Source organism: Ictidomys tridecemlineatus, chromosome 2, assembly GCF_052094955.1.
Source record: "Ictidomys tridecemlineatus isolate mIctTri1 chromosome 2, mIctTri1.hap1, whole genome shotgun sequence".
Taxonomy (NCBI): Eukaryota; Metazoa; Chordata; class Mammalia; order Rodentia; family Sciuridae; genus Ictidomys; species Ictidomys tridecemlineatus.
In genome coordinates, this window is record NC_135478.1 from 225,304,118 (window position 1) to 225,319,102 (window position 14,985).

At 50.5% G+C, this 14,985-nt stretch overlaps 1 protein-coding gene across 1 annotated transcript; it reads left to right on the forward strand.

The window, feature by feature from the left end:
• Positions 1-2,925: 2,925 nt before the first annotated feature.
• Positions 2,926-8,923, forward strand: Atp6v0e2 (ATPase H+ transporting V0 subunit e2). Its single transcript, XM_005326643.5, has 4 exons — positions 2,926-3,168; positions 4,744-4,791; positions 6,605-6,720; positions 7,163-8,923. Exons 1-3 carry the CDS (start codon positions 3,065-3,067, stop codon positions 6,696-6,698), a joined length of 246 nt encoding a protein of 81 aa, XP_005326700.1. The 5' UTR covers positions 2,926-3,064; the 3' UTR covers positions 6,699-6,720; positions 7,163-8,923.
• The last annotated feature ends 6,062 nt before the right edge of the window (positions 8,924-14,985 follow it).

Below are 14,985 nucleotides of genomic sequence, written 5' to 3' on the forward strand. Positions count from 1 at the left end.
GGGAATATCAAAGCCAGACTATTGAGGGGAGAACATCTCTTTCCACCAGTAGTGCCAGACCTGCCACTCCAAAGAGTTCCTAAGGGACCAGCTCTCAGAATGCCACTGCAGCCCTGCTCTGCAGGCCACACATCCTTCCTGGCAGTAAAGAGCAAAGGTTTACTACAGGGCCTGAGGTACAACCGAGTCTTTTTGGTAGAGAAGAGTCTACTCTATCTGAAGACATTTTTTTTTTAAGACATTAAAACCACTGATGGAGCAGGGCATAGTGGTGCATGCCTGTAATCCTGGTGATTTGGGAGGCTGAGGCAGGAGGATTTTGAGTTCAAAGCCAGCTTAGCAACTTAGTTAGGCCCCAAGCAACTTAGTGAGACCCTGTCTCCAAATAAAAATTAGAAAGGGCTGGGGACGTGGCTCAGGGTTTCAATCCTTAGTTCAGAAAACAATAAAAACTCCGTAAAAAGAGCTCAGACATTAATCTAGTGACAAAGACATACTACATTTCAGTCCTTATCACCCTCTCTTCCTGTAGTCCCAGCAAGATCACCTCTGAGAGCAGGATTGTGTGGATGTTGCAGTGGGGGCCAAGTGTGGCTCAGTGTCTCAACTCAGAGAAGTGTCCAGGATCTGAGAACACTGAAGTCCTGGAGCCAGGTGAGGCTATCTGGCTATCACTTCTCCTGTCATCACAGCATCTGTTCAGGGATGACCTCTGCTAGGGAGTCAGGGTTCTCACTGCCACTTCAATAGCTCCTGAAGCAGCTGCTACTAGGAAGGCTGGGGAGCCTTCTATAGGCAAGTCAGAAAACGTTTCTATGAACAATGTCTCGGAAGACAGTATGCCCTTAGGAACACAGATGGACCTTTGCTCTTGACTGCCAGGTTCAGTGAACCATACTAAATACCTGCCTAGGCCAACCTATCAGGAAATTTTCATGAGGGACCTTCTGTTTCAACCCTCAAGCTGGTTTCTATCATAAAACCCATCCCTCATCTTCCTCCTACACATAATGAGATGGAGTTTTGCAGAAAGAGCTCTTGTGTTCAGGGGCTTGTGAGGCAGAGTACTTCTGAGTGTAAATTCCGTCTGTGGCTGCTAGACGGGAACCTCTGCAGGAGTCACCCTACAGCTCCCACCCAGACTGTCCCTGTCCCTTCAGGAGTAGCTGGTCTCAGGAATTCCTAGGTGTAATTCTCACAGGCTGTAATTCCTGCTGTAATTCTCACAGGCTATCCAACTCCCATCATAGAGGGGAAATGGGGGAACAAAGTTCTGAGGGATGTGGATCTGCAGGCTGCAGCCCGGACAGCTTCTGAGGCTCCAGGAACCTGATGAGCTCTGTGAGGGAAGGCAGATGCCTGGCTAATTAACAGGTGGTCTGGGACCTTTCTTGGGGATGCTGGGAATCCTTCACCCAAAGCACTTCTCCCTTTTAAAATCAAAAGCAGCAGCAGCATGCTCTGTGAAAAGACAGCCAGCCTCACTCTTGCTAAACCCACAGGTGTGCACACACACCTGCGCCAGTCCTGAAGCTGACTTGTGCTCCCCACTGAAATGCCATCAGTCGGAATAGTGGGAGTAGGTTTTAAGAGAACTCCAACACCATGCAGGAGAAATGAAGTTTATTTCAATGCAATTTCAAGAGTTCTAGGAGCTGTATAAAATAGTGTCACATTTTTCCTCTTTGAGAGGTTCCCAAGAAAGATCAAGCTCAATTAGTGACAAAGACAGCAGAGCTAGGAGTCTTCGACCAGCATGATAGTTTTAACATAGTGTATCACTCCTCAACTTGATTAGAATCTCCTCCGAGGCTAGGATGGCATTTTATACCTAAGATCTTTGTGTACCACTCCCTTCCTATCTCTAACTTGCATGGATACTGAAATATGGAGGGTGGAATTTTACACTCAAAATCTTTGTATCACTCACCTCCATCTCCAATAAATAAATGTTGAAATGATGGTTAAGAAGGTTCAACTAGAGAATGGCGAAGGTGGATGTGACTGGTTCCTGCTTTGGGAAAACAGCTAGAACCACACATCACTGGCGGCGTCAGTATAAGGCATTTCCCCTCTACTGTATCACAGGCTCCTTTCCCGTGCTACGCAACCCCTGAAGCCAGAAAATATATGTGGCAGGCTGCTTGGGGAGCCGACCGCTGCTAGAGCGACCTCTACCAGGAGGTAGAGGTATCTCTACAGAAAATAGAGTGATAGACGCTCTTCATCTCCAAAGAGCCCAGGGGCAAAATCAGACTCAGAGTAAGAGCGCCCTACTATGCTAGGTGCTCTCCCCATGCTCACTTCACTTTGTCCCCCAGCAACTTCATAGGAATTGCCATCCCCACTCTGTATTTGAGCGGACAGTAGCTGTGCGCGGAGTCGGGAACCTAAACACAAAGCCGCTGCTGGGTTTCCTAGACTGAAGCCAGGAGAGGGCGCCGTAACCCGATGAGTGTGGGCCCACCTGGCCCCACCTGGCCCCACCTGGCACCTCCGCATTCGCCGCCCGCCACTGAGGGCCAGAGCACAGTGAGATCCTGCCGCCCCCTAACTGGGCTCAGCTCAGCCGCACTCGTCTCCTGCGGCTTCCAGGACCCCAGGTCCACATCCCGGTCCGCCGCCCCGGGAGTGGGGAGATCGTTGGCTGCAGCGCAAGATCGGGGTACAAAGCAGGGACGACCTCTGGGATGACCCACGGCGCCAGGGGTCTTTGGGAACAAAAAAGGAGCGTGGGTCCCCAGTACACCTAGAGGGGGGCGTTTCTTTAGGTCCCGGGACCGTTCAGCCAATTAACAAATGGGGTCCTCGGAAGGACCGCCCTCTGCCGCTGAGTGACAGTGTAAAGGCTGCGTACCCACCAGGCCCGACCCCGAGATGCGCGTGCGCGGATCGTGCCCAGATGAGAGCCTAGACCCCCCTTGGGTCCCTCTGCGCATGCTCACTGCCCGCTGCCCGCTGCCGGCTCCCTGCAGTCAGCTGCCTGCTACTCGCTGTCCCGACCAGCGCAGCGTCTGTCTCGTCTCTCGGGCCAGCATCTCAGCCTGGGCATCCCGCGCCCACTATGACGACGCACTCCTTTGCCCTCCCAATCATCATCTTCACCACATTCTGGGGTCTCATCGGCCTCGCCGGACCCTGGTTCGTGCCGAAGGGACCCAACCGCGGGTAAGGAAGGCGTTCAAGGCTTGGCTACCTACGCCCCCTCCCCTCTCCCAGGCCTGGGCTCGCCCTCCACCCCGGGGCGACTTTTGTTTGTTTGTTTGTTTCCCTGCTGCAAGCCAGCGCCCACAGCCGGGGCACCCCTCGGTGACGCCTCCTCCAGGTCTCCGCATTCGGGCTGCATAAGCTCAGGAACAGGCAGGAGGCCGGGGAGAGAGGGTAGATACTGAGGTGAAGAGCAAGCGACATTGTAGTTGCTGTCGTCCCCTCCTGACTGGCGGATGGACTATGATGCAATTTCTGAGCTTCTCCCCATCTCTGGGACCTTGAACAAATGTCAGGCCTCGGTTTTTTTCATAGTAAAATGGGGATGACGATGATCCCTGCCTCATAAGGCTGCTAATACCTGAAATAATGCACTTAAAACAGCAGTGTACGGCACATTTTGTATACTGGATAATTGTAGCAGGTATTAATTTTAGAAGGTTCCTTAGCATATTTCTGCGCCATTCATCATTTGCTGCTTCATATTGTCCTCACAAATCCGTTGTCTGATCAGCACTACCCACCCAGTGCCAACCAGGACTGGCCCAAATTGCTAGGTAATATCGAAATAAGGGATCAAGTACTAATTTCTCCAGCACCAATTGGAAGTGCTTTAGATCTGAGGTCGAAGGCCCAGCTTTGGATTAGTTTTAGCCTAAGCTAAAAGGCTGGAAGCTGCTTGGATAAATGAGTGTTGCCATTGTTCTTAAAAATCTGCCGTGTCAGCCAGGCGTGATGGCGCACACCTGTAATCTCAGCAACTCTGGAGGCTGAGGGAGTATCGGGGGTTCAAAGCCAATTTCATCAATTTAGCGAGGCCCTAAATTACTCAAGGAGACCCTGTCTCTAAATAAAATATTTTAAAAAGTGGGGGTGTGGCTCAGTTGAGAAAGTGCCCCTGGGCTCAATTTCTGATACAAAAAAAAAAAAAAAAAATCCTCAGGGCTGCAGGGTCCCTCCACTTCACTTTGTAAACCATTTTAGTGTCATTCTTTCTGCCAAATTTGGTGGTTCTTTTTTGAGTCAACCGACACCTCTCCTGCTGCATTTTAAGCTTTTGTCTTCAGTTTTGATTAGATACAATGTTGCTAGTCCCTGTACTTTATCACAGTTCAGCCTCAAAAATGTCTCAAGTCTCCTTGCCTCTTGCTCTGATTTCTGCTTTATTAGGTTTTTTTCCCTGTCCAGTGAATTTTGCATCTCAGAGGCCACTCCACAATGTGCAGCTCTGGGCAATGACTGTTCTCAACATGTTTGCATTAAGATGGAGAAATCTTAGGTGATGGAAAAGGGAGATGAAGGCAAGTGTTGGCAACATGGCTTGGATATAGGCAAGGTTAGCCTTCCCATGATATTTGAATTTTTCATTTACATCTTGCAGTTCTTACCCTGATAGGACTCGGCCTTCTGTGTTCCTGTGGCATCAGAGAGGCCATTGGGAAAAGAGCTGACACCAGGAGCTCTTTCTCTGGCCCCAGCCAGGCCTTCTGGAAGTGCTGATTTCACCCTTCTGACCTGTGTCCTCTTCTGTTGCAGAGTGATCATCACCATGCTGATGGCCACAGCTGTGTGTTGTTACCTCTTGTAAGTACTGCCCTCCTCAGCTTTGTCCTCCTGCTGTGCCCTGGCCTGCTCTTTTCTCTGCCTGGAAGTGAACCCTGCTTGCATGTGCAGGGGTCGTGAGATCAGATGAGGGCATAAGGGGAGTCATGGACTCCAGCTCTGGTGCTGGCTCTGCATGAATTTTGTAGCACCCACAAGCCAAGTTTTCCCACTTGTGGAACGAATGGGGTTGGATCAGCCCAGTGGTATCTGGACCTGGCTGGTCACCCAAATGGATCCTTCAAACACAGCTTTCACATTCCACCCTGGACCCAGCATCACAGACAGGTCTCCAGTTTGCTCTTGGGAATCTGTATTTTTTTTTAAGTATTTATTTTTTAGTTTTAGGTGGACACAATATCTTTATTTTATTTTTATGTGGTGCTGAGGATCTAACCCAGTGCCTCATGCATGGTAGGCAAGCACACTACCTTGGAGCCACAACCCCAGCCCAGGAATCTGTATTTTTTAATGAGTGGCCCCAGGAACTGGAGTGCAGCTGGTTAGAAACAGTAAGCAAGAACAACTCTTCATACTTGGGACAAGTACCCTGGAGGTTCAGAAAACCTAAGGATGCAAGTACCTGGGCACAGGTTGCTTTTTATTTGTTTCTGTTTTTTGTTTTTCTTTTAGCACTTTCCCTGGAAAAAATCATCTATAAGTTCCTTTCTCTAATGTTGTTTGTTGGTCCTTCAGAGTTTGGCAGAATGTCTTCATTTGCCCCAGGGAGGGCCTCAGAGGGGCTAAATTTGATGGATCAGAAACCAGAATATAAAGGATGATGGCCAGAAATTTGGGGAAATGGGGTACACACAAGATATGGGATAATTATTTAATACCGAATCAGCGTATAGGCAAACAGGCCACAGATTAGTTTCACAGAGACATTTTAAGAAAATTCCACACCTAGAAATTATATTTACAAGACATAAAGTTTGATGATGCTGATATAAAGCAAGTAAGATTCCTGATGGCTTCCCAGGCATTGGTGCTCCCAAGGCTGCTGTAGGGGACTCCGAGGTGCAGAAACAGGCAGAGCACCATTGATAGGGGCTCTGAGCCAGGCACTCTCAAAATTTTCTGAGGCCTCTACTATGGACAAACAAAATGGGGACTTTTGCCCTAAGGGACAGGGCCAGACACCACCCAGATGCACAGCTGCTGTTGGGATGCCTTCATGTCCCTGGCCTGAAGGATAGAAGTGGCTCAGCAGTGGGCAGACACGAGGCTGTCTGCCCCGCAGTTTGTCCTGTCCTGGGATAGTTCCTCCCTCTTATTCCAGAAAGGTGTGATTCTGGGCTGTGGGTGTAGCTCAGTGGTACAGCCTTTGCCCAGCATGTGTGAGGCCCTGGGTTCTGTCGCCAGCATCACAAAGAAAAAAGGCCATTCTGGCATACCGCCCCTCCAGGCTGGCACTGCTCTCCTGCACCCCCCACCCCCGTGTATTGGACTGGGGAGTCCAAACCAGAGATGTTTGTGGACCCCGTGGGAATGGCTCCCAGAGACCCCTGAGGTTGCCTCACTGTTTCCCAGATCCCTGTTCCAGCCCTAATTCAGGGACCCTACAAATCTACAAAAAAATCAAATCAAGCCAAATCAAAACCCACAAACCCCAGATCAGTGCCCCTTGCCTGCTGCAGCTTGGGTAGCTCCCTGGGGCCCTGGGCCATGTACAAGCTGTGCCACCTACTGTGTTGGCTCTCTCTAGGAGAAAAGAAAAGAATAGCCAAGACCTCCCTAGGTGTGCAGGGTAAATCCCTTCTGAGCCCATCCCCCACTCTGCTGTCCCCTGCAGCTGGCTCATAGCCATCCTGGCTCAGCTGAACCCCCTGTTTGGGCCCCAGCTGAAGAACGAGACCATCTGGTATGTGCGCTTCCTGTGGGAGTGATGGACCACCTTCCTGGCCGCAGGTACCAGGTGTGGGTGTGGGGGCCCTGCAGGTGGGGAGGCAGGGAAGGCAGGTCGTGGACGAATTCTCCTTTGGGTTCAGGCATTCATGTTTTCAGCAAAACACAAAGGCTGAGTGCCAGCTCCCTGCCACAGAGTGCCAGCAACTAAGGGAGCTGAAGACTGGCCCCTACTCCATGTGCTTGGTGCTTCCTAGGGAGGCATGTACCCTGCAGCCTCTCCACACACAGCCTCGGGTGTGGGGCAGCCAGGTCAGGGGAGGTGGCGGGTGGGATGGAATCTGTTCAAGCGAGGTGAGGCTAGGTCCCAGGAATAATGAGACAGCCTCCTGGACAGAGGGACAGGAAAAGAACAGGGCTGAGGATGCTCTCCAGGGAGCGGGGGTAGGGTCTCCACAGCAAGTAAGGTCTCCACAGTGACCCTTAATGTGATATTGCATTTCAGGTGCCCCAGCTCTCTGGATGACCCTGACTGGATGTCCCTGGAGATGATTCAACCCTATCCTCCCCGACAATTGTCCTGGTCCCTCTGCACTCCCTCCTGCCAGCACCTTGGGCCCATACCTCCCAGGCCCTCCAGGTCTAGGATGCCCCATCTTCCCAGATTGTTGGGGCCTGGGAAGGCTGAGCAGGGGCATCCTGTCCTGAAACTCCCACTGCCCTGGGGTTTTCTCCCCCTCCGAAGTGGATCCCAGCTGAGAAGCTGGTACTAGTGGGATCTGTCCCTTACGTGAGGGGCTAAAGCCAGGACTCTATCCATGCGGAGGATGGTGGCATCCCTGAGAGGGAGGGGCATCCAGACCCAGAGACTGGAGCCTGGGGTGGAGTCGGGCTGGGTTATCAGCTATTTCCCTGCCTGCTGGGAAGTGGAGGTCCCTGTTGGGTAGGCCAAGGCCTTTTCCAGCTCTGGTGGGAAATTCAGAATCATTCTTTAATTTTCTGACACATCAAGATGTGAAATTTTTGGAATTATACTTTGGGTCAAATTTGACACCCATGTGGTCAGGATCCTTTTTGGCTGTGAAGTCACTTGATGGCTTTCTCAGGAGGCTCTGTCTCCTCAGAATGTTCTACTCTGCCTTCCTGCCCTACTGGGGCCTCCCCAGGCTCCACTGCAGCGTCCAAGGGACCTAGAGTTGGAACGAAGAGAGACAAGTCAAGGCCTGACTGGGGACCCCAAAACCAAACAGCAAAGGTCATGGCCACAAGCATGAACGGGCGGCTACGCCAGAAAGAACAGGGACACATGTCGTTAGCCCTGTGTCTAAGAGCTGACAATGACTTTGAGGTTGTGTACAAAACAAGGATTGGGGGTTTGCATAGCTGGAGGCTTTGCAGAGCTAACCAAAGCTGGTGACCTTGATAGGAGGTTGCTGTTGCTTGTGAGGCATCTTGGACTGAGCACGAGATGTTTATCAATCAGACCTGTTGTTCCTGGAATCCAGGGTCACTCTGAGCAGAGGAGACTAGAGAAAAATGGAGTCAGAGACTCCAAGTCTTTAATCCTGTTTTTAGCTATCCCTGGGAAGTTTGCAGGCAAAAGTGAAGAATCTGTCCTTGTTACAGCAATGTGGGTACTGGGCCTCCCCTGGCTCTTGCTGGGCTCTGTACTGGGGACAGTGAGAGACAGACATGCAGATAATATGGGTCACACCAGGAGGGACCTGGAGACCCTCCAGCCAGTGCCCTCACTCCTCAGGAGAGAGCACGGGGACATCACACTCTGCCCGAACTTCCAGAGCTAGTCAGGACAAAGCTCTCTCACCTTGCCTGGGCTTTTTGTTTTGTTTCATTTTTTTGTCGTTTTCGTTTTTCGTACTGGAGATTGAACCCCAGGAGCACTTAACCACTGAGCGACATCACCGGCCCTATTTATCATTTTGAGACAGGTTCTCACTAAATTCCTTAGGGCCTTGCTAAGTTGCTGAGGTTGGCCTCAGCCTCCTGAGCCACAGGTATACACCACCATACCCAGCCGGCCTCACTTATTTATTGACTATTTATTTGGCATTTCTTCTTTGTAGTGGCAGGAGAATATGAGTCCCTGGTGCTGGGTTTGCCAATCATTCAAGTTGGGGCCTCCCATGTACAACCCCTCAAAATCCCTTCCTCCCCTAACCCCTACAGCCTCCCTGTGAAACGGAGCATGGTAAGCATGACTTGTATTGAAAACCTGATTCTTGTCTAATAAAGAATTGTGGTGTGAGATTACCGTTTGGTGGCTCAACCCCAGCCTCTGCCAAGTTTGCTGGCTGCCACGTCCTGCCCACCTGATTTCCCGTTCTTTGGTGGGTGGATCTGGGGAAATGTAAAGGGGCCTAGCTACTGCTGCCTTTGGAACTGCACTTTTGGAACATGGACACTGAGAACCACACTTCTGACACCTGGAGGAGAGCGGGCCCCTGCTCACAGGCCGGGGAGGAGGAGTGCCTTGGCTGGCGGAGTGGAACTTGGCTCACTGCTCCCCTGTGGCCCAGACCACCCGGACAGAGCTGTCAATAAAGCAGATCCCCAGTGTCTGTGCAGTGTGACCTGCTTCATCCCTGAGTATCCAAGGACTGGAATCACCTGCCCAGCTTTCTGCACGGGTGAGGAACAGAGAGGACTGAGTACTTCCCGACCAGGGCTTATAGCTTTGGGGATGTGCTGAAAGAAGTCCTGAGGGAGTAGGAGGAACTGGGGTGACATGAGGCGGAGCCAGCTTCTGAGGCCTGTGGCTGGTCGAGGGGCTTAGATTGATCCTAGGGGCAATTGGGATCCAGAGGGTTTAAAGCAGGGAGGTGGCATGACCCCACCTGATATCCAGAATTCTCTCTCCAGGATGCACAGTAGATAGGAGACGGAACATCTGATGACAAGGGCCATGTGCAAGTGGCAAGGACAGAAGAGTGGGTGGGAGCTGGACACAACTTGCTGGCTGCCGGTGAGGGAGGAGGCAGGGTCTGACTGCATGCACTGTGACCCCTGGTGACAGGATGCCAAGTCCCAAGCCAGCCGGGACAGCTTGGAGGTGAGCACGGAGCAGGAGCAGGCTGGAGAGGGGGTGTGATGAGCTGAGGTCTTCCTTTGTCTCCTGCTGAGTTGAAACATCCAGTCAGTGGTTGGCGGTGGGCTGCAAGGTCAGGACACGTGCCAGGAGATGCTGGGTTGGAGTCCTGCGCTTAGAGTACCTCACGGTCACCAAGGGATGGGAGGGGCCCAGGAGGCCTCAAAAGCCCAGAATGGGACCTCCAGGAATGCCAGAGTTTATGGGGTGGGCCAGCTGAGTAGGACGCCAAAGAATCCAGAGAAAGAGGATTCAAAGAGGAGGGGGTGGTCCTGAGTGTCACATGCCCCCATCACCCTCCACAGCCAAGAAGTCAAAGCCAGCTGGCAGCTTTGGTGACAGGTGAAGTGAGCTGGGAGTGAGTGGTGACAGTGGGAGTAATGTGGCTGGGGACCCTCTTAAAGCTGGGTCTGGAGCTATACAACGAAGGGACCTGGGGGTCAGCCTTGGGCCTGGGCACCCCTGCAGCTCCTGCCACCGTAGCCGCTGTCACTCAGCCGGTCCCGGCCTGCTGTGGGCACACTGCTGGAACCTCAGGTCTGGGATGCCTCAGGGCTCTCATGGCCTTTGGTTGGGGTGGGAGGGTGGGGGTGTCAAAACGGTTGTTTCCTGCACAAGGTTTCCGTGCTCTGGATTCGTGCCTTGTTGGTCAGAGGCCTAGAGCAAGGGTTGGCTGGAATGAACAGTAAATTCTTTGGCAGCCTTGAGCTTTCAGAAGGAACTGACATCAGGGACTTGGTGGACCCAGGGATGTGGCTTTGGGCTGCAAGAGGCCAGGATGCCCTGCCTTTGGACATCATGTACCAAGGTGTCTTTTTATTCTAGATTTGAGCAAGGCCCTCGCCCACATGGGAGAGGCACCAGTAAACGTCAACCTGTCACAGATACTCAGGGAACCTACCTGAAGGAAAGATCTCTCCAAACGGGAAGTGATAGAGTGCAGGGTACCCTTGAGCCACACCCAGAAGCAGAGTGGGAAGCAGCCTTGGGGACCACTGAGAAAAGTAAGGTAGCGAAGATTAAGCAAAGCGGCACGCTTTGCCTGTGGCCAGCAGAGGGCAGTGCCTGCGTGCAAGTGAAACCTCCAGAGCAGTGAGTCCAGTTCAGGCCGCTCTGGGGTGTATCAGGCTGTTGTTAGAGGTGGTAGTCTTAGAGTGCTGCCTTGGGCTGAGGGCAGCAATAGTTCTCCAGGGAGTACCACACCCTGGATGAAACATCTTCCATCTTTCAAGGATGTTTAACAATAACAACGGCTGGCCAGGCACGCTGGTGCATACCTATAATCCCAGCGACTCAGGAGGCTGAGGCAGGAGGATCTCAAGTTCAAAAAAGTTTTTTCCAAAACCAGCTTCAGCAAAAGCAAGGTGCTGAGCAACTCAGTGAGACAGACCCTGTCTCTAAATAAAATACGAAATAGGGCTGGGGTTGTGGCTCAGTGGCCCAGTGCCCCTGAGTTCAATCCCTGGTACCCAATAAATAAATAAATAAATGATAATATCAATGGCTAACATTTATCCAAGAGGTCCTCAGGGCCACACACTGCTTAGAGAAGCCAAGGGGAAAGAGCAGAGGTTTCCCGAAATATTATACTTCTCTGGTTCCAGACCCATTCCCCCTCAACAATCTCCTGTGGCTTTTTTTTTTTTTTTTTTTTCTGTCTCAGCATTGCTAAGAGATTTGGCACATCCCAATCAATGACAGGGACACCCATCTGCCCACGTTCCCACTAGGGAGAGGCAGGTACTGGCCTAGCATGTGTGAGGCCCTGGGTTCAATCCTCAGCACCACATAAAAATAAATGAATAAAATAAAGATATTGTGTCCCAACTACAAGTAAAAAATAAATATTTTAAAAAACAATAATAATAGAATCATCCAAAGCAAAACAACCCCTTGAGCACAGCCCTCCAGGGGTTTTGGTTGCTTTTTACAAAAACAGGGTCATTTCACAGAAACAGGATCATTGGTAATTCTGGAAATGTGTGGAGCTGGATGTGAAATCGTGTGGGGGTGGGTCCCCCTGATTTTCTCCTCTTCTGTGTTCTGGAAGTGACCATCTATTTATAAACCCAGGGGTTTCCAGGAACAGAATCAGTTGGCAGCCACCACAGTTTTGCTGGACTTAAATAGCAGAATAGTGAGGGCAGATAACCAAAGTCTTGTGGGGATTCAGACCACACTCCAGTTAACAAGTCTCAATAAGAATCACTCACTGGGGGTATGGTGTCCAAAGAATATGAGATTTCAGCAAGACAAAACAAATACATTCAAGAGATCTCACCTGTTGAGTAGAAAGTTGCTGAGAGCAGATTTCTAATGTTGTCACCTCTAAATAATATGGCTTGATTTAGCCATTCCACAATGTATACATATATGTTAAAACATCCCCCTGTACATGATAATTTGTTAATTTAAAAATTAATAATAATAATAGAATCACCCAGGGGCTGGAGTTTTGGCTCAGGGGTAGAGTGCTGGCCTAGCATGTGTGAGGTCCTGGGTTCAATCCTCAGCACCATATACAAATAAATGAATAAAATAAAGATATTGTGTCCCAACTACATGTAAAAAATAAATATTTTAAAAAATAATAATAATAGAATCATCCAAAGCAAAACAACCCATGGTATGCTGGGACCAAAGCCAGGTCAATTGTGGCAGAAGCTCCCAGCATGGAGCAAACTTGCACTCTGAGACAGAGTTCTGTGTGGTTCTTTTGCAGGCAGACCCACACAGGTCCAGGGCCAACTGTGGAGTCATGCTGCAGTGGTATTTCTCAGAGTGCAGGATGATCTAAATGCTTGAAAATGCAGGTCCCTGGTCCCATCCCCATGCCACCCCCACCAAATGAGAGTCTAACTGGTGGGATGCAGGCTGCATTTGGGGGATCGAACCCAGAGCCTCGTGCAGGCCAGGCAAATACTCTGCCACTGAGCCACATCCCCAGCCCTCAGACTGCACTGTAAACCAGCTCCCAAGTGTCCTGGTGCTGAGATCCTCAAGGTCAGAGTTTTCTAACCTTGGCACCATTGACAGTTGGGGCTGGATAATTTTTTGGTTTGGGGAGGCCCAGGAGGGCTGTCCTGTGTATTAGAGACGTTTGCCCCAGATCTCTACCCAACAGAGACCAGCAGAGCCTCTCTCACTGCTTTCAGCTGTGACCCCTGTAATTTCTCCACTCTGAAATGTTTCCAGGGGAAGTTTCATGCACCAGCCCAGAATCTCTGAAAAAGAAGGTGGAAAAGCCCTGAGAGAAAATGGGGTCCTGAGCACCCCGAGTATCTATCACCTTTCTTCTGGCTCTCCCAGCAGTGAGCTCTGAGAGAAGGAAGCACCCAAGTTTGGGGGAATTATTGGGTGCCAGCACCGGCACCAATGCCAGAACCAGGTGACCCTTCAGTAAGTAGTGGCTGCTGGGGGCCAGGAGAACCTGGAGCTCACCCTGCAGCGGTTCCTGAAAGGACTAGTGGATGTGCTTGGGATGGAGATTCTCAGAAACCTAGAGCACCTCCACCTTGACCCCCGACCTCAGGGTGAAGGCCACGGCAGCAGCAAGGATCCTCCCCCTGCTGGAAGCTCAGGGCCCTGCCCCGATGAAAGCCTGGCTCCCACTGGGGTGCTGACACCTCACCTCCGCATTCTGCAATGCGTCTCCTTTACCAGGGACCCAGGACTCTGTAGAATCACTGGCCCTTGGTTGGTGGCAGCAAGTGATTCTGCAAACATGTTTTTTTTTTTTTCCCTCTCCTCTGTCTCCAGGAGCAGTTCTCCCCCAGGTAGCAGCCCAGCTCAGCTTCAGGGTGGAGAGTGAAGAATCTAGAACTGGCTTCTAGTTCCAGCTCCACCGACAGTTAGCCAGGGGAGAGTGACTTAATCTCTCTGATCTAGCAGCGCCTGCCTCAGGCTGTGATAGGAGCTGGGATGACGGACTCAAGCGCCTGAAGGGTCAGTCACTGCTATTCATCACACTATTTTTTACACACTAGCTCTTACATTCTGGGCCACACTTTATTCTGCCACAATTGCGGATCCCCCTGGTGGAACAGGAACTGCTCGTAACCTGAGGTTTTTGATATCAAGACAGGACCTGGGAAATGAGTGCTGTGTTTTGTAGCAAGTGACTTTAATATATCAATGTAGGGTCCTCTCGATAAAAAGTCAAATGCTCCGCGAGGGGGCAGTGGGAGGCAATGAATATTGGAACTGGGGTCCTGATACTCACGCATTCAGGGAACCTTAAAAATGTGTAGGCTATAACCAGGATATTCCAGGGGGTGGGGGAGAGTATTGAGAGGGAAATTTGTACTGCCGGCTATTAAAAATATGACAGGTTAGGGTTTGCAAGGCTGCAGAAATTAAGCCAATGATATTGGCCCATGACCACCAGACAAAGCAATGGAAAGAGATCAATGGAAGAAAATCAGAGCCCAGAAATAGATTTAAATTTGCTGGGCATGGTGGCACCTGCCCATAATCCTAGTGGCTCAGGTGGCTGAGGCAGGAGGATTGCAAGTTCAAAGCCAGCCTCAGCAACTTAGCAAGGCCCTGAGCATCTTAGTGAGATCCTGTTTCAAAACAAAAAATAAGAAGGGCTGGGGATGTGGCTCAATAGTTAAGGCCCCCTGAGTTCAGTCCTCTGGTACCAAAGAGAAAAAGAAATAGACCTCCCCAGCAACAAAAGAAATGCCAAATGGATCCAAGATCCAACAAATTTAAATGACGCTATAAATGTGCTACAAGAAAACAGAATTTTTAAAAATTATTATGTAATGGGAAAGATATCTAAAGGAAAGGAAAAAGTAAAAAAAAAAAAATCAGAAGCTATGGAATCCTTTTAGATAAAAAGCTATGGAAGCTTTTTTAAATAAAGCTTTAGAAATTTAACTAAATTAAAATTCAAGCCAAACACCACGGTACTGGGCACACTGTCCTGGAAGGGCTGGGTTTCTCTCTGGCCCTTTCCGTACTTTCTCTTTTCTGTCTCTCTCTTCCCACTCTCTGGGCTTCGAGCAACGGAGCCAGCTCAGCATGGACTGAAACTATGAGCCAAAGTGAATCTCTCCTGCTCTAAGCTGTTCTTGCTGGTATTTTGGTCACAGGACGACTAACACAGACACACATCTCGAACCAGAGAGCTGTCAACATTACAAGGTATTGCCAAACTCCTCTCCAAAATGTTTGTTTCCATCTCCATTCCTACCAATCTTACAAGTGCCTGGATC